The sequence below is a fragment of the Triturus cristatus genome, chromosome 10, assembly GCF_964204655.1.
Source record: "Triturus cristatus chromosome 10, aTriCri1.1, whole genome shotgun sequence".
Classification (NCBI taxonomy): domain Eukaryota; kingdom Metazoa; phylum Chordata; class Amphibia; order Caudata; family Salamandridae; genus Triturus; species Triturus cristatus.
The window spans coordinates 102,742,775-102,767,485 of NC_140593.1; the positions used below are offsets into that span (position 1 = coordinate 102,742,775).

General features: G+C 46.5%; 1 protein-coding gene across 2 annotated transcripts in view; it reads right to left on the reverse strand.

Moving 5' to 3' along the window:
* NEK10 (NIMA related kinase 10) overlaps window positions 1–24,711 on the reverse strand; it is a 1,348,206-nt gene that overhangs the window by 758,651 nt on the left and 564,844 nt on the right. For both annotated transcript variants that reach the window (XM_085630543.1, XM_085630544.1), the window contains exons 14-15: window positions 18,307–18,368; window positions 16,894–16,977 (exon numbers count right to left, since the gene is read on the reverse strand). In XM_085630543.1, coding sequence (XP_085486669.1) covers window positions 16,894–16,977; window positions 18,307–18,368 — 146 coding nt within the window. The remainder of the gene's footprint in view (window positions 1–16,893; window positions 16,978–18,306; window positions 18,369–24,711) is intronic.

Here is a 24,711-nt window from a genome sequence, read left to right on the forward strand (position 1 = left end):
ACGGCGCAAAACGCAACATGGAAACACCTCAATTTCGCTGTGAAAAATGACCCTTTTTTGGCAAAGTGCCTAGCTGTAGTTTTTGAACCATAGCTCTGCCGGCACCTAGGGAAACCTAGCAAACCTATACATTTTTGAAAACTAGACACCCAGGGGAATCCAGGATGGGGTGACTTGACTGCCTCCCACCAGGTTCTGTTACCCAGAATCCCTTGTAAACCTAAAACATTGCCAAAAAAAACACATTTTCCCCACATTTCTCTGGTGGAAAGTTCTGGAATCTGCGTGGATCCACAAATTTCCACCCATCCCGCGTTCCCCAAAGTCTTCAGAGAAAAATGTTACCTCACTTGTGTGGGTCAGCCTGGTGCCCGCGACACGAAACGGCGCCAAACGTAACGTGGACACACCTCAATTTTGTAGCGAAAAATGACCCTTTTTAGGCAAAGTGCCTAGCTGTAGTTTTTGAACCATAGCTCTGCCGGCACCTAGGGAAACCTAGCAAACCTATACATTTTTGAAAACTAGACACCCAGGGGAATCCGGGATGGGGTGACTTGACTGCCTCCCACCAGGTTCTGTTACCCAGAATCCCTTGTAAACCTAAAACATTGCCAAAAAAAACACATTTTCTCCACATTTGTCTGGTGGAAAGTTCTGGAATCTGCGTGGATTCACAAATTTCCACCCACCCCGTGTTCCCCAAAGTCTTCCGAGAAAAATGGTACCTCACTTGTGTGGGTCGGCCTAGTGCCCGCGACAGGAAACGGCGCAAAACGCAACATGGAAACACCTCAATTTCGCTGTGAAAAATGACCCTTTTTTAGCAAAGTGCCTAGCTGTAGTTTTTTAACCATAGCTCTGCCGGCACCTAGGGAAACCTAGCAAACCTATACATTTTTGAAAACTAGACACCCAGGGGAATCCAGGATGGGGTGACTTGACTGCCTCCCACCAGGTTCTGTTACCCAGAATCCCTTGCAAACCTAAAAAATTGCCAAAAAAAACACTTTTTCCCCACATTTCTCTGGTGGAAAGTTCTGGAATCTGCATGGATCCACAAATTTCCACCCAACCCGCGTTCCCCAAAGTCTTCCGAGAAAGATGGTACCTCACTTGTGTGGGTCAGCCTAGTGCCCGCGACAGGAAACGGTGCAAAACGTAACGTAGACACGCCTCAATTTTGCTGTGAAAAATGACCCTTTTTTGGCAAAGTGCCTAGCTGTAGTTTTTGAACCATAGCTCGGCCGGCACCTAGGGATACCTAGCAAACCTATACATTTTTGAAAACTAGACGCCCAGGGGAATCCAGGATGGGGTGACTTGACTGCCTCCCACCAGGTTCTGTTACCCAGAATCCCTTGCAAACCTAAACAATTGCCATAAAAACGCATTTTCCCCACATTTCTCTGGTGGAAAGTTCTGGAATCTGCGTGGATCCACAAATTTCCACCCACCCCGCGTTCCCCAAAGTCTTCAGAGAAAAATGGTACCTCACTTGTGTGGGTCAGCCTAGTGCCCGCGACACGAAACGGCGCAAAACGTAACGTGGACACACCTCAATTTTGTAGCGAAAAATGACCCTTTTTAGGCAAAGTGCCTAGCTGTAGTTTTTGAACCATAGCTCTGCCGGCACCTAGGGAAACCTAGCAAACCTATACATTTTTGAAAACTAGACACCCAGGGGAATCCGGGATGGGGTGACTTGACTGCCTCCCACCAGGTTCTGTTACCCAGAATCCCTTGTAAACCTAAAACATTGCCAAAAAAACCACATTTTCTCCACATTTCTCTGGTGGAAAGTTCTGGACTCTGCGTGGATTCACAAATTTCCACCCACCCCACGTTCCCCAAAGTCTTCCGAGAAAAATGGTACCTCACTTGTGTGGGTCGGCCTAGTGCCCGCGACAGGAAACGGCGCAAAACGCAACATGGAAACACCTCAATTTCGCTGTGAAAAATGACCCTTTTTTGGCAAAGTGCCTAGCTGTAGTTTTTGAACCATAGCTCTGCCGGCACCTAGGGAAACCTAGCAAACCTATACATTTTTGAAAACTAGACACCCAGGGGAATCCAGGATGGGGTGACTTGACTGCCTCCCACCAGGTTCTGTTACCCAGAATCCCTTGTAAACCTAAAACATTGCCAAAAAAAACACATTTTCCCCACATTTCTCTGGTGGAAAGTTCTGGAATCTGCGTGGATCCACAAATTTCCACCCATCCCGCGTTCCCCAAAGTCTTCAGAGAAAAATGTTACCTCACTTGTGTGGGTCAGCCTGGTGCCCGCGACACGAAACGGCGCCAAACGTAACGTGGACACACCTCAATTTTGTAGCGAAAAATGACCCTTTTTAGGCAAAGTGCCTAGCTGTAGTTTTTGAACCATAGCTCTGCCGGCACCTAGGGAAACCTAGCAAACCTATACATTTTTGAAAACTAGACACCCAGGGGAATCCGGGATGGGGTGACTTGACTGCCTCCCACCAGGTTCTGTTACCCAGAATCCCTTGTAAACCTAAAACATTGCCAAAAAAAACACATTTTCTCCACATTTGTCTGGTGGAAAGTTCTGGAATCTGCGTGGATTCACAAATTTCCACCCACCCCGTGTTCCCCAAAGTCTTCCGAGAAAAATGGTACCTCACTTGTGTGGGTCGGCCTAGTGCCCGCGACAGGAAACGGCGCAAAACGCAACATGGAAACACCTCAATTTCGCTGTGAAAAATGACCCTTTTTTAGCAAAGTGCCTAGCTGTAGTTTTTTAACCATAGCTCTGCCGGCACCTAGGGAAACCTAGCAAACCTATACATTTTTGAAAACTAGACACCCAGGGGAATCCAGGATGGGGTGACTTGACTGCCTCCCACCAGGTTCTGTTACCCAGAATCCCTTGCAAACCTAAAAAATTGCCAAAAAAAACACTTTTTCCCCACATTTCTCTGGTGGAAAGTTCTGGAATCTGCATGGATCCACAAATTTCCACCCAACCCGCGTTCCCCAAAGTCTTCCGAGAAAGATGGTACCTCACTTGTGTGGGTCAGCCTAGTGCCCGCGACAGGAAACGGTGCAAAACGTAACGTAGACACGCCTCAATTTTGCTGTGAAAAATGACCCTTTTTTGGCAAAGTGCCTAGCTGTAGTTTTTGAACCATAGCTCGGCCGGCACCTAGGGATACCTAGCAAACCTATACATTTTTGAAAACTAGACGCCCAGGGGAATCCAGGATGGGGTGACTTGACTGCCTCCCACCAGGTTCTGTTACCCAGAATCCCTTGCAAACCTAAACAATTGCCATAAAAACGCATTTTCCCCACATTTCTCTGGTGGAAAGTTCTGGAATCTGCGTGGATCCACAAATTTCCACCCACCCCGCGTTCCCCAAAGTCTTCAGAGAAAAATGGTACCTCACTTGTGTGGGTCAGCCTATTGCCCGCGACACGAAACGGCGCAAAACGTAACGTGGACACACCTCAATTTTGTAGCGAAAAATGACCCTTTTTAGGCAAAGTGCCTAGCTGTAGTTTTTGAACCATAGCTCTGCCGGCACCTAGGGAAACCTAGCAAACCTATACATTTTTGAAAACTAGACACCCAGGGGAATCCGGGATGGGGTGACTTGACTGCCTCCCACCAGGTTCTGTTACCCAGAATCCCTTGTAAACCTAAAACATTGCCAAAAAAAACACATTTTCTCCACATTTCTCTGGTGGAAAGTTCTGGACTCTGCGTGGATTCACAAATTTCCACCCACCCCACGTTCCCCAAAGTCTTCCGAGAAAAATGGTACCTCACTTGTGTGGGTCGGCCTAGTGCCCGCGACAGGAAACGGCGCAAAACGCAACATGGAAACACCTCAATTTCGCTGTGAAAAATGACCCTTTTTTGGCAAAGTGCCTAGCTGTAGTTTTTGAACCATAGCTCTGCCGGCACCTAGGGAAACCTAGCAAACCTATAAATTTTTTTAAACTAGACACCCAGGGGAATCCAGGATGGGGTGACTTGACTGCCTCCCACCAGGTTCTGTTACCCAGAATCCCTTGTAAACCTAAAACATTGCCAAAAAAAACACATTTTCCCCACATTTCTCTGGTGGAAAGTTCTGGAATCTGCGTGGATCCACAAATTTCCACCCATCCCGCGTTCCCCAAAGTCTTCAGAGAAAAATGGTACCTCACTTGTGTGGGTCAGCCTGGTGCCCGCGACACGAAACGGCGCCAAACGTAACGTGGACACACCTCAATTTTGTAGCGAAAAATGACCCTTTTTAGGCAAAGTGCCTAGCTGTAGTTTTTGAACCATAGCTCTGCCAGCACCTAGAGAAACCTAGCAAACCTATACATTTTTGAAAACTAGACACCCAGGGGAATCCGGGATGGGGTGACTTGACTGCCTCCCACCAGGTTCTGTTACCCAGAATCCCTTGTAAACCTAAAACATTGCCAAAAAAAACACATTTTCTCCACATTTGTCTGGTGGAAAGTTCTGGAATCTGCGTGGATTCACAAATTTCCACCCACCCCGTGTTCCCCAAAGTCTTCCGAGAAAAATGGTACCTCACTTGTGTGGGTCGGCCTAGTGCCCGCGACAGGAAACGGCGCAAAACGCAACATGGAAACACCTCAATTTCGCTGTGAAAAATGACCCTTTTTTAGCAAAGTGCCTAGCTGTAGTTTTTTAACCATAGCTCTGCCGGCACCTAGGGAAACCTAGCAAACCTATACATTTTTGAAAACTAGACACCCAGGGGAATCCAGGATGGGGTGACTTGACTGCCTCCCACCAGGTTCTGTTACCCAGAATCCCTTGCAAACCTAAAAAATTGCCAAAAAAAACACTTTTTCCCCACATTTCTCTGGTGGAAAGTTCTGGAATCTGCATGGATCCACAAATTTCCGCCCAACCCGCGTTCCCCAAAGTCTTCCGAGAAAGATGGTACCTCACTTGTGTGGGTCAGCCTAGTGCCCGCGACAGGAAACGGTGCAAAACGTAATGTGGACACACCTCAATTTTGCTGTGAAAAATGACCCTTTTTTGGCAAAGTGCCTAGCTGTAGTTTTTGAACCATAGCTCTGCCGGCACCTAGGGAAACCTAGCAAACCTATACATTTTTTAAAACTAGACACCCAGGGGAATCCAGGATGGGGTGACTTGACTGCCTCCCACCAGGTTCTGTTACCCAGAATCCCTTGCAAACCTAAACAATTGCCATAAAAACGCATTTTCCCCACATTTCTCTGGTGGAAAGTTCTGGAATCTGCGTGGATCCACAAATTTCCACCCACCCCGCGTTCCCCAAAGTCTTCAGAGAAAAATGGTACCTCACTTGTGTGGGTCAGCCTAGTGCCCGCGACACGAAACGGCGCAAAACGTAACGTGGACACACCTCAATTTTGTAGCGAAAAATGACCCTTTTTAGGCAAAGTGCCTAGCTGTAGTTTTTGAACCATAGCTCTGCCGGCACCTAGGGAAACCTAGCAAACCTATACATTTTTGAAAACTAGACACCCAGGGGAATCCGGGATGGGGTGACTTGACTGCCTCCCACCAGGTTCTGTTACCCAGAATCCCTTGTAAACCTAAAACATTGCCAAAAAAACCACATTTTCTCCACATTTCTCTGGTGGAAAGTTCTGGACTCTGCGTGGATTCACAAATTTCCACCCACCCCACGTTCCCCAAAGTCTTCCGAGAAAAATGGTACCTCACTTGTGTGGGTCGGCCTAGTGCCCGCGACAGGAAACGGCGCAAAACGCAACATGGAAACACCTCAATTTCGCTGTGAAAAATGACCCTTTTTTGGCAAAGTGCCTAGCTGTAGTTTTTGAACCATAGCTCTGCCGGCACCTAGGGAAACCTAGCAAACCTATACATTTTTGAAAACTAGACACCCAGGGGAATCCAGGATGGGGTGACTTGACTGCCTCCCACCAGGTTCTGTTACCCAGAATCCCTTGTAAACCTAAAACATTGCCAAAAAAAACACATTTTCCCCACATTTCTCTGGTGGAAAGTTCTGGAATCTGCGTGGATCCACAAATTTCCACCCATCCCGCGTTCCCCAAAGTCTTCAGAGAAAAATGGTACCTCACTTGTGTGGGTCAGCCTGGTGCCCGCGACACGAAACGGCGCCAAACGTAACGTGGACACACCTCAATTTTGTAGCGAAAAATGACCCTTTTTAGGCAAAGTGCCTAGCTGTAGTTTTTGAACCATAGCTCTGCCGGCACCTAGGGAAACCTAGCAAACCTATACATTTTTGAAAACTAGACACCCAGGGGAATCCGGGATGGGGTGACTTGACTGCCTCCCACCAGGTTCTGTTACCCAGAATCCCTTGTAAACCTAAAACATTGCCAAAAAAAACACATTTTCTCCACATTTGTCTGGTGGAAAGTTCTGGAATCTGCGTGGATTCACAAATTTCCACCCACCCCGTGTTCCCCAAAGTCTTCCGAGAAAAATGGTACCTCACTTGTGTGGGTCGGCCTAGTGCCCGCGACAGGAAACGGCGCAAAACGCAACATGGAAACACCTCAATTTCGCTGTGAAAAATGACCCTTTTTTAGCAAAGTGCCTAGCTGTAGTTTTTTAACCATAGCTCTGCCGGCACCTAGGGAAACCTAGCAAACCTATACATTTTTGAAAACTAGACACCCAGGGGAATCCAGGATGGGGTGACTTGACTGCCTCCCACCAGGTTCTGTTACCCAGAATCCCTTGCAAACCTAAAAAATTGCCAAAAAAAACACTTTTTCCCCACATTTCTCTGGTGGAAAGTTCTGGAATCTGCATGGATCCACAAATTTCCACCCAACCCGCGTTCCCCAAAGTCTTCCGAGAAAGATGGTACCTCACTTGTGTGGGTCAGCCTAGTGCCCGCGACAGGAAACGGTGCAAAACGTAACGTAGACACACCTCAATTTTGCTGTGAAAAATGACCCTTTTTTGGCAAAGTGCCTAGCTGTAGTTTTTGAACCATAGCTCGGCCGGCACCTAGGGATACCTAGCAAACCTATACATTTTTGAAAACTAGACGCCCAGGGGAATCCAGGATGGGGTGACTTGACTGCCTCCCACCAGGTTCTGTTACCCAGAATCCCTTGCAAACCTAAACAATTGCCATAAAAACGCATTTTCCCCACATTTCTCTGGTGGAAAGTTCTGGAATCTGCGTGGATCCACAAATTTCCACCCACCCCGCGTTCCCCAAAGTCTTCAGAGAAAAATGGTACCTCACTTGTGTGGGTCAGCCTATTGCCCGCGACACGAAACGGCGCAAAACGTAACGTGGACACACCTCAATTTTGTAGCGAAAAATGACCCTTTTTAGGCAAAGTGCCTAGCTGTAGTTTTTGAACCATAGCTCTGCCGGCACCTAGGGAAACCTAGCAAACCTATACATTTTTGAAAACTAGACACCCAGGGGAATCCGGGATGGGGTGACTTGACTGCCTCCCACCAGGTTCTGTTACCCAGAATCCCTTGTAAACCTAAAACATTGCCAAAAAAAACACATTTTCTCCACATTTCTCTGGTGGAAAGTTCTGGACTCTGCGTGGATTCACAAATTTCCACCCACCCCACGTTCCCCAAAGTCTTCCGAGAAAAATGGTACCTCACTTGTGTGGGTCGGCCTAGTGCCCGCGACAGGAAACGGCGCAAAACGCAACATGGAAACACCTCAATTTCGCTGTGAAAAATGACCCTTTTTTGGCAAAGTGCCTAGCTGTAGTTTTTGAACCATAGCTCTGCCGGCACCTAGGGAAACCTAGCAAACCTATACATTTTTGAAAACTAGACACCCAGGGGAATCCAGGATGGGGTGACTTGACTGCCTCCCACCAGGTTCTGTTACCCAGAATCCCTTGTAAACCTAAAACATTGCCAAAAAAAACACATTTTCCCCACATTTCTCTGGTGGAAAGTTCTGGAATCTGCGTGGATCCACAAATTTCCACCCATCCCGCGTTCCCCAAAGTCTTCAGAGAAAAATGGTACCTCACTTGTGTGGGTCAGCCTGGTGCCCGCGACACGAAACGGCGCCAAACGTAACGTGGACACACCTCAATTTTGTAGCGAAAAATGACCCTTTTTAGGCAAAGTGCCTAGCTGTAGTTTTTGAACCATAGCTCTGCCGGCACCTAGGGAAACCTAGCAAACCTATACATTTTTGAAAACTAGACACCCAGGGGAATCCGGAATGGGGTGACTTGACTGCCTCCCACCAGGTTCTGTTACCCAGAATCCCTTGTAAACCTAAAACATTGCCAAAAAAAACACATTTTCTCCACATTTGTCTGGTGGAAAGTTCTGGAATCTGCGTGGATTCACAAATTTCCACCCACCCCGTGTTCCCCAAAGTCTTCCGAGAAAAATGGTACCTCACTTGTGTGGGTCGGCCTAGTGCCCGCGACAGGAAACGGCACAAAACGCAACATGGAAACACCTCAATTTCGCTGTGAAAAATGACCCTTTTTTAGCAAAGTGCCTAGCTGTAGTTTTTTAACCATAGCTCTGCCGGCACCTAGGGAAACCTAGCAAACCTATACATTTTTGAAAACTAGACACCCAGGGGAATCCAGGATGGGGTGACTTGACTGCCTCCCACCAGGTTCTGTTACCCAGAATCCCTTGCAAACCTAAAAAATTGCCAAAAAAAACACTTTTTCCCCACATTTCTCTGGTGGAAAGTTCTGGAATCTGCATGGATCCACAAATTTCCACCCAACCCGCGTTCCCCAAAGTCTTCCGAGAAAGATGGTACCTCACTTGTGTGGGTCAGCCTAGTGCCCGCGACAGGAAACGGTGCAAAACGTAACGTAGACACACCTCAATTTTGCTGTGAAAAATGACCCTTTTTTGGCAAAGTGCCTAGCTGTAGTTTTTGAACCATAGCTCGGCCGGCACCTAGGGATACCTAGCAAACCTATACATTTTTGAAAACTAGACGCCCAGGGGAATCCAGGATGGGGTGACTTGACTGCCTCCCACCAGGTTCTGTTACCCAGAATCCCTTGCAAACCTAAACAATTGCCATAAAAACGCATTTTCCCCACATTTCTCTGGTGGAAAGTTCTGAAATCTGCGTGGATCCACAAATTTCCACCCACCCCGCGTTCCCCAAAGTCTTCAGAGAAAAATGGTACCTCACTTGTGTGGGTCAGCCTAGTGCCCGCGACACGAAACGGCGCAAAACGTAACGTGGACACACCTCAATTTTGTAGCGAAAAATGACCCTTTTTAGGCAAAGTGCCTAGCTGTAGTTTTTGAACCATAGCTCTGCCGGCACCTAGGGAAACCTAGCAAACCTATACATTTTTGAAAACTAGACACCCAGGGGAATCCGGGATGGGGTGACTTGACTGCCTCCCACCAGGTTCTGTTACCCAGAATCCCTTGTAAACCTAAAACATTGCCAAAAAAACCACATTTTCTCCACATTTCTCTGGTGGAAAGTTCTGGAATCTGCGTGGATTCACAAATTTCCACCCACCCCACGTTCCCCAAAGTCTTCCGAGAAAAATGGTACCTCACTTGTGTGGGTCGGCCTAGTGCCCGCGACAGGAAACGGCGCAAAACGCAACATGGAAACACCTCAATTTCGCTGTGAAAAATGACCCTTTTTTGGCAAAGTGCCTAGCTGTAGTTTTTGAACCATAGCTCTGCCGGCACCTAGGGAAACCTAGCAAACCTATACATTTTTGAAAACTAGACACCCAGGGGAATCCAGGATGGGGTGACTTGACTGCCTCCCACCCGGTTCTGCTACCCAGAATCCCTTGCAAACCTAAAAAATTGCCAAAAAAAACACATTTTCCCCACATTTCTGTGGTGGAAAGTTCTTGAATCTGCGTGGATCCACAAATTTCCACCCACCCCGTGTTCCCCAAAGTCTTCCGATAAAAATGGTACCTCACTTGTGTGAGTCGGCCTAGTGCCCGTGACAGGAAACGGCGCAAAACGCACCGTTTTTATCAGGAGACCCGGGGGAACGCTGGGTGGTAGGAAATTTGTGTCAGCCCGGTGATGCCACAACTTTCCCACACAAAAATGTGTGAAAAAGGTGATTTTTTCAGCTACATTTGAGGTTTGCAGGGCATTCATCCCCCGGGTGTCTAGTTTTCAGAAATGTGTGGGTTTGGTAGGTTCCCCTAGGTGGCCGCCGAGCACCGGGCCAAAATTCCAGGTGACCCCCCTTGCAAAACCAGGTCGTTTTGAGGTAGGCAATTTTCATGTTGCCTCAATACGTTTTGGGCCCTTGCCTGTTGCGGGTACTTGGGCCTCCCACACGAGTGAGGCACCGTTTTTATCGGGAGACACGGGGGAACGCTGGGTGGTAGGAAATTTGTGTCAGCCCGGTGATGCCACAACTTTCCCACACAAAAATGTATGAAAAACGTGATTTTTTCAGCTAAATTTGAGGTTTGCAGGGCATTCTGGGTAGGGAAACGTTGGGGGATCCACGCAAGCCATACCTCCCTGGAATCCCCCGGGTGTCTAGTTTTCAGAAATGTGTGGGTTTGGTAGGTTCCCCTAGGTGGCCACCGAGCACCGGGCCAAAAACCCAGATGACCCCCCTTGCAAAACCTGGTCGTTTTGAGGTAGGCAATTTTCATGTCGCCTCAATATGTTTTGGGCCCTTGCCTGTCGCGGGTACTTGGACCTCCCACACGAGTGAGGCACCGTTTTTATCGGGAGACCCGGGGGAATGCTGGGTGGTAGGAAATTTGTGTGAGCCCGGTGATGCCACAACTTTCCCACACAAAAATGTGTGAAAAATGTGATTTTTTCAGCTAAATTTGAGGTTTGTAGGGCATTCTGGGTAAGGAAACGTTGGGGGATCCACGCAAGCCATACCTCCCTGGAATCCCCCAGGTGTCTAGTTTTCAGAAATGTGTGGGTTTGGTAGGTTTCACTAGGTGGCCGCCAAGCCTGGGGCCAAAAACTCATAGGACCCCCTTTGCAAAACCAGGTTGTTTTGTGATAGGTAAATTTGATGTCTCCTCAATAGGTTTTGGGCCCTTGCCTGACACGGGCACTAGGCCTACCCACGCAAGTGAGGTACCATTTTTCTCTGAAGACTTTGGGGAACGCAGGGTGGGTGGAATTTTGTGGACCCACGCAGATTCCAGAACTTTCCACCACAGAAATGTGAGGAAAATGTGTTATTTTGGACACATTTTTAGGTTTGCAATGGATTCTGGGTAACAGAACCTGTTGAGAGCCAGTGAAGTCACCCCATCCAGGATTCGCCTCGGTGTCTAGTTTTAAAGAATGTACAGGTTTTCTAGGTTTGCCTACGTGCCAACTGCGCTAGGGCCCAAAATCCACAGGTATGCACATTGCTAAAAAAAATCCGGAGCCCAGTGGACTTTCTGCCGCCCTGGGGGGGAATCGGGGAAGGGGGTTTCATCCTGATATGCCCCTTAAGGGGCAGAAAGACTGTGGCTATTTTTTGTGGGGGTGGGTGCATTGGTATGACCATTTTGGGCAGACCCACCCCCACGCATGAAAAAAGCCTGCATACTCGATGGCGCCTAGTGGGCTTTCTGCCCCCCCAGGGGGCAGATCAGGGGCCACTGCCACCATCTGCACTCCCGGGGGGGGCAGAAAGACTGGAATTTCTCTGGGGGTGGGGTATTGTCATGCCCATTTTGGGGAGCCCCTACACCTACACTAATGAAACAAAATTCCATGGTTTCTAGTGGGCATTCTGCGCCCCCAGGGGGGGCCAGATTGGCGGCTACAGCTCCCATCTGCCTCCTGGGGGGCAGAAAGACTGTCATTTTTGTGGGGGGGAGGATGGGGGCATTGGCGTGCCCGTTTCGGGCAGCCCACACCCTAAAAACAATTGCGCAAAAAAAATCCCTGGTGTTTAGTGGGCCTTCTGCCCACCCCCCCCCCCCCGGAGGGGCAGATTAGGGGCCAATGCCCCATCTGCCCCCAGGGGGGGCAGAAAGACTGTAATAATTGGGGGGTGGGGTGGGGGCATGGGCCTGCCCGTTTTGGGCAGCCCCCACCCCTACCCCAAGGGGCCGCTCCCCCCTCCCTGGTGTCTAGTGGGTGGATCCCTGCTTGGGGATCGCCCTCCTGTGGCGATCCCCAAGCAGGGATCCCCTGGGGAGGGGTACCATTGGAAAGGGGAGATTCTCCCCTTTCCAACGATACCTCTCCCGTCTTTCTACGTGCTCAGGGGGCTGAGATAGCCCCCTTAGCACGTACAAAGTGCAACTGAAATGAGCCTCTTGGCTCATTTCAGTTTCACTTTCAGTGTAATGACGTCGGCGCGACGTGCGCGCCGATCGTCATTACACTGAAAGGGGGGGGGGGCCCTCGGGAGCTGGGGAAGCTCTTCCCCAGCTCCCGAGGCTATTTTTAATTAAAGGGAATCCCTCTGGTGCCTGCACCAGAGGGATTCCCCAGGGAATGCCTCATGACGTGCTGGACTCGTCATGGGCACAGCGCGACTGTGCTCCATGACAAGTCCAGCACATCATGGGCACAGAAGGGGTTAAAGAGGATTTTACATTACGATAAAAAAGCTCTCTAGCTGTTCCCAAACTGTATTTCGTGCTTATTGAATAACTATAAGGTAAACCAGCCTTTGGGAGGCTAGCCTGGCGACAGGAAGAACAACTTTGTGGGTTTTTCACTGCCAGGACATGTAAAACATGCACTATGCATGTCCTATCTTTTAAAAATACCATTCACCCTGCCCTATGAGCTGTTAGGGTCTACTATAAAGGCGACTTGTAAGAATTAGAAAGGAAGGGTTAGGCCTAAAAAAGGTTTATTTTGCCATATTGAAATGGCAGTTTAATACTGCACAGACAGGCTGAAAAGTCAGGCCTGTAGACATGTCTTGCAGTGATAGTCTAGTAGGTGGCACAATGAGCGATGTGTATCTATGTAAGAACAGGGATGTTGAGTGCCAATTGTAGTGAACAGAATGTGCTGTTGGTGCACGTAAAATGTATTTTTGTGCTGTGGGCTTCGCCAACACTGACTTTAGGTCAATATTTCATTTGGAGTTTGTTGACTTTACAGTACACTCTCTCGTACTACCCAATTTTATCGGTGGCAAGTGTGTACATTTTAGGCGACCGTGTCAAAGTATTTTCTCTGATGTTAGTGATCATCGGAACATGTATTCTGTTTTTAACCAACATTACTTTGGGGGAACGAGAGAGTTCAGTGTGCCAGCGATCTGTCTCTTTGGTAGATGTCTTTGCTTTCAACTCAATTAGGGTTTGGTTTGAAGCTCACTCTCATCTTTCTTTGTCTCTTTATTTAGCTCAGTATGATGTTTGCTGTGTGTCTATATGTGGGAGGGATGAGATTTGAGAGTACCGGGGTCTGTTTTTTGCCTACATTGACTTTGTAAATGTGCCTTTTCATGTGAAGATTTGAGGATGTGCCTTTTTAGAATTTAAAATAACTTTTGCTCTGTGTGTGCGCATGTATACAATACTTGTGATGTGCTGGCGCTGGACCGTCACCATACCTAATGTTAATGATCATGTATCATGTTTTTAAAAACACACATTGTTGAAAAGTGGAATATTAGTAGTGATAAGTAGTGACTTACCACTATCAATAAGGCCGCAAACACAATAAAAGGTTCAGTTAAGGTTTCAATATTTTACTCCCCTGTTCAACCCTTGGTAGCTTGAAACAAGCAGGGCGGCGTAATTAGGAGACAGGTGTGTAAAGCGTTTAAAAACACCAATACATTAAATAAGTAAGAGACAACACCCAATAAAAATCCAACTCCAATTTTTAAACCAAAATGACAAAAATCCAATGTAGGGAATCGGAGATATACATTTTGAAAGAATAAATACTTTCTGTTGCTTAAAAACAGATAGCGCCGCTTTGTGACATCTAGTAGCGCTTGACCGTGACAAAGTCAAGGTTTGAGGCCAACTGCAACGGAGCCCTGGTTGGATATACTTAGCGGGAGGCCTCAATCAAAATTTTACCTCCACACTTAGTCGTTTTTCTAGAGCTTTTTCCCTCAACGTCAAGCACGGCACTTCGTGAGGCTAGATTCGTTGCAGGTTTTCCGGCTTGACTTTCTGTGAGCTCCCGGTCAAATCATTGATGTCTGGAGCTCTGGAGCTTATCAGCTGGACGAACCTGAACTGTAGGCTGGGCTGCAGTTGAAGATAGCCAGCTTGGCTCTCGACGTCGGGCCAGTCACCTTATGGAGCTTTTTCCCAAAGTTGCGCCAATCTTCTCCAAACTTCTAGAGATTTTTCCAGCAGACCTCCTTGCAGATTGAAAGTGTGCAAAACTCCAATCCAAAGGTCTGGAATCTCCTAGATCGTCCCTGGGATATCTGGATTACAATTCACATAATGCACCCAGCCAAATCCTTAAGCGGCCACAGGACGTACTCCATGGGGACTCTTGGTGGAGATGATGCAGGTGGGCTCTGTTAACCTGTTGCTTGCAGGGAGTCAACTCCTTAGACTTTCAGAGTCAGGCAAAGTCCTTCTGGTGCTGAGTCCCACAGAGCGCAGCAGGTGCAGTCTTGGTGAGTGCAGTCCTCTCGGTACAGGCCAGGGAGTCAGCAAGGTAGTCCTTCTTGTTTCTTCAGGCAGCAGATCTGAGAAGCTATGCAACTCTCCCATATGTATCCATGGTTTCTGGGCATCAAGCAGGAGGGGCACCCTGATCAGTGGGATGCAGGGTGCCACCCAGGTGTAGTAGCTGTATTAGGGTAACCCAACCTACTGTGGTAGGTACATTTCCCTAAACACTCCCTTTCCAACCTTATCCTTAATCTAATCACAAAGGCTCATATGTGGCTGAAAAAACAAGATGCGGGGGGTGGGCCTGTGCTGTCCTGAAGTGACATCTCCATTTGAAGACCAGTTTGGCCACTCCTCACCCCCTTCTGTCATCTGCTCTGCAGCTTGTACTTCTCTGGCCACAGTAAACCGGTTGTGTCCTTTAACAGGACACTTCACACCTCATCAGGCAGCACGGCAACAGCCTGGGAGCAGGCTGGCCAATCAGGAGAGAGCAGATGGAAAGCTGGACTTTGGCTCACAAAAAATAATGTTTAATAACTTCTTTGCTGTAATAGGTATTAAAAATCCAACAGTGGCAAGTGGTTGGATATATCTGAACTATTAATTTGATATCTTGAAGTATATTGTTTTTACATGGCTGCTAACAATATTTATTTTTAAATAAAATATTACAATGTTAGCCTATGGAGCCATTCACTACAATGGGGAGAACAACATTGGCAGTGTTTGCAACAGGGCTTATAAAACATCTCTTATAATGTCCATGCTTCTAGTTACAAAGCACCCTACCCCTTGGCCCCTATGGGAGACCTTAGGGGTGACCTATATGCACATATAAGGTAGTTTGAGACTTTGGAAGTACCTTTAAATCCAAAGTCGAATTTGCATATAATTTAATTTTAAAGACAGTTTGAAAGGCAGGGCTACCTTTAAAATGACAGCAGGCAACACAGCAGTGCACACACAGGTACAGAAAATCTACCAGGCCTCTAAACCTCCTTGCCCTGTTATATACTGGGGACTTATAGGTAAGTTGAATTCCCCCCAGCCCTATTATCTAAAAGGGACTTACAAGGGTCTGCCAATGCCAGTTGTAATTAGACCATATACCTTTAAAATAGAGCACTGGGTTTGGGTCTGGTAAGCAGAGCCCAGGGCACAGTCAGGGTCAGTTACCATGAGTACGAAGTTAAAAATGGGAGTGATCAGGGCAAAAAGGATTACCTTCTCACACACATGGACTGATCTAGGGCCTTGGCACCGTCATCACTCTCTGGACTTTCAAATAATGTGTCTGTTGTTTCTAAACATCTGCAGACATGCACAGCACTACTGCATGCAAACGGGACACTCCCATGACTGCTTGTATGTCAAAAATGGTTGGACAAAAATTCACCAAACTGAGAAAAGATATCCTGTGATGGAAAGGCTGCTGTGACAATATAGCTGTAGAAGACGATAAAGGCCATTAAAGGCCCGCTCCAGTGTTTTATGCCCAAGCCAAATGTGAGCGCCTATAATAAGGAAGTAGGACTCTAATGGCCGGTATAGCCAGCTACGGCAAGTGGTGAGGCAATTAAAACAGTCCGTCCTTCTTTCCTTTGACCAGTGTACATATCCTCGAGAGGCAGGGGCAGGGGAGAGCTAGAGGGTGCAGATTAGGACATAGTAATGTTGAAAGCAGCGGGCCTAAACCAGCGTTAATAGCCCACTATAGCTCCATTGTCTTCACATGAGCTGTCAGTATTACAATGCTCAAACAAAATTTGGTGCACTTTTGAACAGATTCACAGATAAAATTTACCCATGTCAAAACTCATTTTATTTGGAAATGTCACAAATCTTTAGACCCCCAGCACCCTGTACTACTTTAGAATCTGCAACTTCAAGGGTTTCATTTTGAACGCTGTTCTCCACCAAGTATGGGGCAAATTGCTCAGGGAATGTCAAAGTTATCAAGAGTGCAAAAATGGGAATTTTCCATGGCGCGATCTGTCAACCTTAAATACAGGAGACACATTTGGCTTTATGTGGTTACACCTGATAAAGGGATCATTAACCTATACAAATTTTCTGAAAAAATTCAGTTGTTGGTCACCTGAGTAAAATGTACGCTCAGGCGACTGCAACCTATCTAACAAAGGTTACTGAAACACTACTCATTCGTTTGGAGATGGAGCCATGGTCATATATGCCAGGTATGCGAGGAAGACGTATTAGCTTAATATATAGAAAAATCATACAGTTATTGTCAGAGATGTCACAAGGGGAATAATATATGAAATTAACTAAAATTTGAAATAACATCGTTTTCAATTGTTCACAATATACTTTACATAACAGTTCTCACCTGTAACAACTTGACTTTGTCTTTTGCAGAATTCTTATTTTTATTTGGTAAAATTAACTTCCCAACTGTGTAAACACCATTTTCCTGCCATGAAAAATATAAATGTGTTAAACAAATAGGAAATACAACCACAGTTCAAGTTCATATCCTGCACCATGTCAATCCTTAGTTAGAACAGGACATGAAAGATTCTTGTCTGTGTATTCACTCAACAAATCAGTCACATCTTAGAAAGTTCTCTGTATTGTGAAGGCCACAAAGAGTTCCAACATGATGGTCTAGCTATCTAAGCAGTATGGGTTTCAAGCCCATCCCACCTGTGAAACACACCAAGTTCTCAAATCTAGGACCCTGATCTGCTGAACATTGAGGTACCACTGCTGCGTTCTGTGGGAAATGGAAGATTAGTGTAATTGTTTTTAAATATTTCCACCCTGCCCCATCCAAAGAGTTTGTTAGTCATAAAATATTTATGATTGAGAATCTACTTTGAATGGCTGGGAAGAAAAATAAAAAGAAGTTAAGATAGATGCTTTAAAATGATTGGGTAAGTGATATATCATTTCTGAACTGTCTCTAACCTATGGCTTTTTAGACATTTTTAGTTCATGCTGCAAAATGGACCATTTTGTCGACTCTTTCGCAAAAAATTTTGTGGCAGCAGAAACTTCATAACTCCTAGAGGGCCTAGAGGTGTGGTGGTTGGCTTGGTTGGCACGCCATGTACTACTAAAACAGTTAATGAGTGTCTTCTCAAAACTTAAGGAATTTTAGTAACTTTTATGAAAATTGTGATAAATTTAAGTAGTTGGCACAATTTATTTTCAAATTTTATTCGGTGAGAACCGTTCCTCACAGACCCTCCTCAAGAAAGTGAATCCCTCTCGCTGATGCTAATTCAGGCAGTTCATTTACACCCCACTGCTTTTAAAAATCACCAGCCATCTCTGGCACTCGGTTTATTTTCAGCGCCCCCACGCCCCTGCTTCCTGCCCAAGGTAAGGAACTCCAATGGTTTAGGATTCTTCTGATATAGTGCTTTGTTGATAAGCTTTTCCTTTTAATGGATCTTTTACATTATAGGGTTTGGGTGGTGAAAGCATGAGTGCCAAGAGTGACATTTCAAATAATTTGAAGTTCAATTTTGCCATGTTTCATAATTTATCAACAATATATTGTAATATTTCGAAAAATAGGGATTCAGATACATAACTCTGCAGTTTTTCATATAAAAAACTCTAATAGAGTCAATTTTCTGCAGAACTTGGGCTGTTATAGAGGTAAATTATTTTGACTGCATTTGGAAGGCATAACAAACAAGTCATTTCAATAGCCATATCCTCGTCACTACTACAAAGAATAACAAATATTTTAGTTTTGCAGCTTTTCTAATTGAGACATGGTCCACTGTACCTGGACTATTTGGTGGGCATTCGTATCATTGAGGACCAATTCCGTGAGAGCAGCACAGCAGGCTGGAGGGAAAGAAGCAGAAGTAAATTCATGATCACGCACACACACATGACTAAATATTCAAATATCATGTACCAACAGTCTCAATAATACAATGAATGGCTTTTTTGACCACACACAGCATTTTATTTATGTCTTATTCATCAGGCTCAATAGGTACTAATTTGGACCCTGATTTAGTGTTTGGCGGAGAGGGCAGTCCGTCGCAGTGGAGATGAAGTACCCTCTACACCAAACCGTCGGCCCACTGTTCTCATTTAGAGACAGACAGACTGAAAGTATGTTGACGACAGAGCCCACTCCGGCTCCGTTCAAGACATACTCCTCCGATGGCCCAACAGAGTACAGGCCGTCGGATGTTAGGCATCCGACCCCCCGCCCTATTTAGATTTGGCGGTTGGATAACCTTTTTTTGCTGTTCATTACCGTCAGGTAAAACCTGGCAGTGAAGGGTAGTAAAAATGTAATATATAACTAATAACCGCCACAACAGGGTAGGAAACTCCCATGGTGTGAGGGCGAATCAGGTTACAATTTTCAATAACAAACTCCCAATTTGAGAGTATGTTTTTGAAAAATGTAAAACGTTGAGTAAATTTGACAGAGATCCGCCATGTGTTATGTTATGTTATGTTACCAGCACTTTTATAGCGCGCGGCTGCCCCAGCTAAGGGGCGTCCCGGCGCTTGGAAAAGGAAGTCCCAAACACAACAGAACCAAAAAGGAGAAAACTCGCACAGAAACAGAGTACTAACCTAGGGAGGAAAACAGATACGTCTTGATGGCCCTCCTAAACTTCAAGAGTTCGTCAATTCCACGCAAATAAGGAGGAAGAGAGTTCCACAACTTTGCGGCCAGGACCTGAAAGGACCTTCCACCAGCCCTACAAAGCCTGAACCGCGGGACCACCACCAGGTTTTGACCTAAAGATCTAAGGGGACGTGAGGGCACGTAAGGAACCAAAAAAGTGGAAAGGATCTGGGGAGAAGTCTTCCTGAGGATCTTATAAGAAAGGCACAGGGTCTTAAACTGAATCCTCTGCACCATAGGTAACCAGTGCAGAGCACGGATGGTCTTTTCCGCAGAGCAGGACCTTGGTAAACCTATCAGGGCTCTAGCGGCGGCATTCTGAACACATTGCATCCGTGCTATTTCAGCCTGATTAGCCCCCAACAGAAGTGAGCTGGCATAATCCAACCGCGATAATATGGATGCCTGGATAACCAGCTGTCTGGTGGGGGCATCTAAAAACCTCAGGAGTGGACGCAACCCTCGCAGAATGCCAAAGCAGGTGGCCGCCACTTTTTTTGTATGGACACTAAAACTCAAGGCAGAGTCAAGCCACACTCCCAGATTTTTTACCTCTGACACTGGCACAGGAGTTGCACCCAATTCCGAAGGCCACCACCTATCACCCCACAGATCAGTCAGCTTGCCCACGATCATGACCTCAGTTTTTTAGCATTCAATTGGAGACAGTTGGTATTCATCCATCTAGCCACTGCCGATAGTCCATCCCGGAATCTGGGTGCATCCAGGTCGGAGTCCCCACTTAGGACGACCGCCAGCTGCGTGTCGTCAGCATAGGAGACCATAGTCATACCCCAATGCTTGACGACATCCGCTAGAGGCCTCACATAAAGATTAAACAATGTGGGGCTCAACGACGAACCCTGGGGCACACCCATCTCCAGCGAATAGGACTTAGATTGAAAAGGCGGCGTGGCTACCTTAAAGGTCCGACCAGTGAGAAAGGAACGGAACCAATCAAGAGCAGGGCCCATAACACCCGCCTCCCTGAGTCGTTGAATTAAAATCCCATGTGAAACCGTGTCAAATGCGGCACTGAGATCCAACAACAACAGTGCCGCAGTCTGACCTGAATCAAGCGTAACACGCAGATGTTCTGTCATAAAGAGCAGGGCGGTCTCGGTGCTATGACCAGCCCGAAAACCATTCTGGGAGGGGTCCAGAATGTTTGCCCCTATGAGGTGTTTATTCAGGACCTCGTTCACATGGGACTCGACAACTTTGGAAGCCCAAGGGAGGAGGGAGATCGGGCGATAGTTCTCGAGTTTAGATGGATCCGATGTAGGCTTTTTCAGAATGGGTGTTACAATAGCCTGTTTCCATTTAGTTGGGACAACACTCGTAGCCAGCGAGAGGTTTAAAAGATGGCATAATGGAGGAAGGCAGATAGTGGCGGAGTCTCTAAACTGAGCTGGCCTCATGGGATCCATGGGCGAGCCAGATTTTACCTTCTGGGCTAGTTTTAAAAGTGTGTCCATTGATAGACTAGGGAATACCTCCAATGTGTCACCTATGATTGATGTAGGGCTGGTACATTCAACAACTGGCTCAGAGGGGAGAAAAGCACGGTAAATGGCTTGAATCTTTCCAAGAAAAAACAAAGCCAAATCTTCGCAATGAGCCACCGAGCGAGTTTCAGCCGAATGAACTTTTTTAGCCATCAGGTCCTTAAGGACCTTAAAGATTAGGTTCAATGGATTAGGACTTGCTCTGAATTCATGTGAGTAGAAGGCAGCCCGAGCTCTGCACACAGCTCTGTGATAGTATTTGACTGTGGAGAGATACCTAGATTTTTTTTCTGCATCATAAGACTTCCGCCACTCCCTTTCAGCCTGTTTACAGGCCTTTTTTAACAGTGTCAGGGAACTGTCGTACCATGGGCTGGGTTCTCTGGACCGACATTTCGACCAGGCAGCCGGGATCAGTATGTCCAAGGCCTGAGAGACCCAGTCACAGAACGAATCATACCCAGATTCCACATTGTGGAAAGGGCCAGGCGGATTTGTAACCAACAAATGGTGAAAGTCCTCCAGCCTAAGTTTTTTCCAATGGCGCTTGTACACTACTTTATCCTGGGGCTTATACCGATATTCAGCAGTTGAGAGCGAAATGCTAACCAAAAAATGGTCGGACCAAGCAACAGGGCTTGGTATAGCTACCGTAGCCCCTGACAATTAGTAAAAAACGGGTCGAGTATATGACCACTCACATGCGTTGGAAGAGTGACCAGCTGATTAAGCTGGAGAGCCTCTAAATCCGCCAACGTACTGTTGATAGCCAGGATGTGAGGGCAATCAAAATGAATATTGAGGTCACCCAGGATGCTAAAATTAGCGCACCCCAATGCAAGCGAGCTAATGCACTCCGGAAGAGCCTTTCGGAATGCAGTGTCACATCCAGGAGGACGATAAATTTGAAGACCGGATAGTGCGAAATGATGGGAAATAGAGATCTTAAAGAATGCACTTTCACATCCTACCAGGTTTACTGCCCTCCAGTCATAAGGGTAGCAGGATTTGACAGCCACAGCAATTCCACCCCCCCTAGATGCCCGATTAAGGGTATAGATGGAATAGTCTGAAGGGAGGGCCAGATTCACCACTGCGATGTCAACTTCCTGAAGCCAAGTCTCCGTCATAAAAAAGACATCAGGTCTCTCATCACGTAAAAGATTCCATATTTCTAGATGATGCTTCGATAGGGACCTAATATTTAAATTCCAAATCGTAATGTTTCGAGAGGTTATTGACCTGTTACCCGGAGGCTTGCGCGGAGACGGGTCCATTAAAGCGGAGATTAGGGAGGGGTCATTTAACGACCAGTTACAGCCGGCGCACTTATACTGACCACGAAGGGGGCTAACGGGCTCACAAGCACACCGTAAAGCCACCCCTCCCAGGTACAGCAACTCTTCCCTGGAATATCCCCTTGCGACAGCCATCTGCACAACGGATATGTACCACCTACCTATAGGATGTGTAGGATGTTCCGCGCCTCGCGCCTCCTTAGCGCTGACGGGCGCAGACGGGCAGGACTCTGGCACGACTCAGGCACAGGGAAGGCACTCCCGCTGCGCGCTTGAGGGCTGGTTTAAATAGGGTGCCCGTGTGTGTAGAAGAGCGCTAGACCGCTCAAAATGGCGGCCCCAGACGTCCCCGACACCACTCCAAGATGGCGGCCTAATCCCCCTAATGACGTGCCCCACCAGGACCGGACCCGCTAAAACAGCGGTGGTACAATTGATTTAAATGAGAGTAAGAGGGAGGGTGCCCTGTGTTAAAAACATGGAAAACAAACTAAATAACAACGCAAATACTAGAATAGGTAATTTAAAATGCGAGCGCTACGCGCAATTGCCACAGCACACAATGCGCGCGTCCTAAGATGCTCTGACAGTCCGGGTTACCTTGTCCATGTTTGAGGGAGCCATGAGTCAAACATTTACAACATTCACAGGAACCACCATAATGTCAATTCTTGTCAGTATTGAGAGTTGCCCACTGGGCTGGAGGACAACTGTAGATATGTCAGGTAGAGGTCCCTCGTGGTCCGGGGGGTAATGTCCTCCTACATCCTGACAGAGTATCCTCTACCTGTCAAACTCAAAATTAGCCCCCTTGGTTTGTCAATGTTACATTATTAGAACAGTGGGTGTTTTTCTTACAAAGGATATTAAAACCAGGGACATGTTTACTATCTGTATTATTATCTTAAACTCAAGACTATGAAAATAGAATTTCAATTAAAAATTACCCCAGCGCCCAATCTGTGAGAATACTGCTGTTCATTGATGGTCTGTACAGCACTGATATGCCTTACAGCTGGGTTAGTGCAATACAAATCCCAGATACACATAAGGCTTAAACGTTTAACATTGGTGACTACAAACCAGCTATCATCAAACCACAACATTCCTAGGATTCATACTTGAAAAGAGACTTAATCTACATAATGACACACATAATATTTGCAGAGCTATGCAATTCCAGTTACTGGTACTTATAGGATAAAACCTTACAAACAGGAACTCAATTTCAGTATAGGTCTGCAGTCCTTGGTCTTTCCAAGATTAGACCATGGGTCCTCACTGTTTACTTGTGGAACTTGCGCTCGCAGGTGTGAGGGACCAATGCGCCCACATTGTGACTGCTTTTGACAGCCAAATCAGATGACAAAGGGACCCATTTTCCATTCTTGCATAAGAGCCCATGCAAACATTCTGACTGTTTCCCCCTGTTCTTATCACGCTTGAACGCCTTCAGGTTAAGGATTAGATGCATCTACAAAATGCCCTGTGCTGTGCACGAATCTAATGCATTGTCGATTTCAAATATCTTGCATAGTAACAACCTCCCAACTCTTAAAAGGGTTGTGGGGCTCAGATTTAAGAAAAAACAATGAAACATGGCTCAATCTTTTCTCTGTTTGCACTCCCGAAATTTGGAACTTCTTGCTGGCTGCACTCAGGGCTATTAGCGCCTTTTGTTCTTCTGGAAAGACTTAATACTTCTTTTGTTTAACCGATGCTTCAGGATGTCCACTAAACCTTTTTTTTCCAATCTTTGCTTCACAAATAAACTTTTCTCTACTTAAATCTGTATTGTACCTGTGCATATTTAACTTCCAACCTCTTGTGTAGTAGTTACGTTAACGTTATATAAATGCATTCATTCATTGCATATACCTATGTCTGTTCTCTACAAACAAGCTGATCAGCTCCTTAAAGCTCCCCATGGCCCCTGTCAATCTTTAACCCTCTTTTGGCTCTGATCTTTTTCTTTGTCTGGTACACATTCAATTCAATCCTACCCCTGACTCACTGCTCTCTCTCAGTTCCAACTCCTCTTCAGTGTGAAAATTCTCCCTTTGATAATTCCCTCCTGCTCAACCTCTACCTCCCATCTGCCTCTCTTCCCCAGGCAACCTATTCTTCTGGTCGTCCTCTGCCCAACCTCGCCTATCCTCGGCTCTGGGCTAGTCTACTATTGGTTTAATTCTCTATATGTCTTGCCTCCTCCAAGGCCCATTAACCTATCCCACTTACATTATCCCATGACCTGGCTTATTCCAGCACCAAATATTGACTTTGTATCAAGGGTGTAAACAGTGTAATAAGCCAAGGCAGTAAGATCAGCTCAGTAGGCTGGATGACATTAGTAGCTACAGCAGGTGTGGTCCATCTGTTCACCTTTACATCATTGACAAAACTAGCACCATTGAGCTGGCAAAGAATATATATATATTTTTTAAACAATTTTTATTAAGCAAAAAGAAAAAGACATGGTACAGTGCTTTGATAAGTCGGCATATGGGTCCACTGTGTAAGAATGGCAAATACATCTTATATAGTACGACTTGAGTACAGTCCACCTCCCCGACGCCGCACACACATGTGAATAACATAACTGTTAGGCAGCGATCCGCACCCGGGTACATAGTCGTTTGCGGTAAGAGTCCCATACCTTTCGGTGACATCCTATAGAGCAAGCGTGACGCTCTCATCAAGGCGGGAGTGTATCGTCAAATCCGGAGACC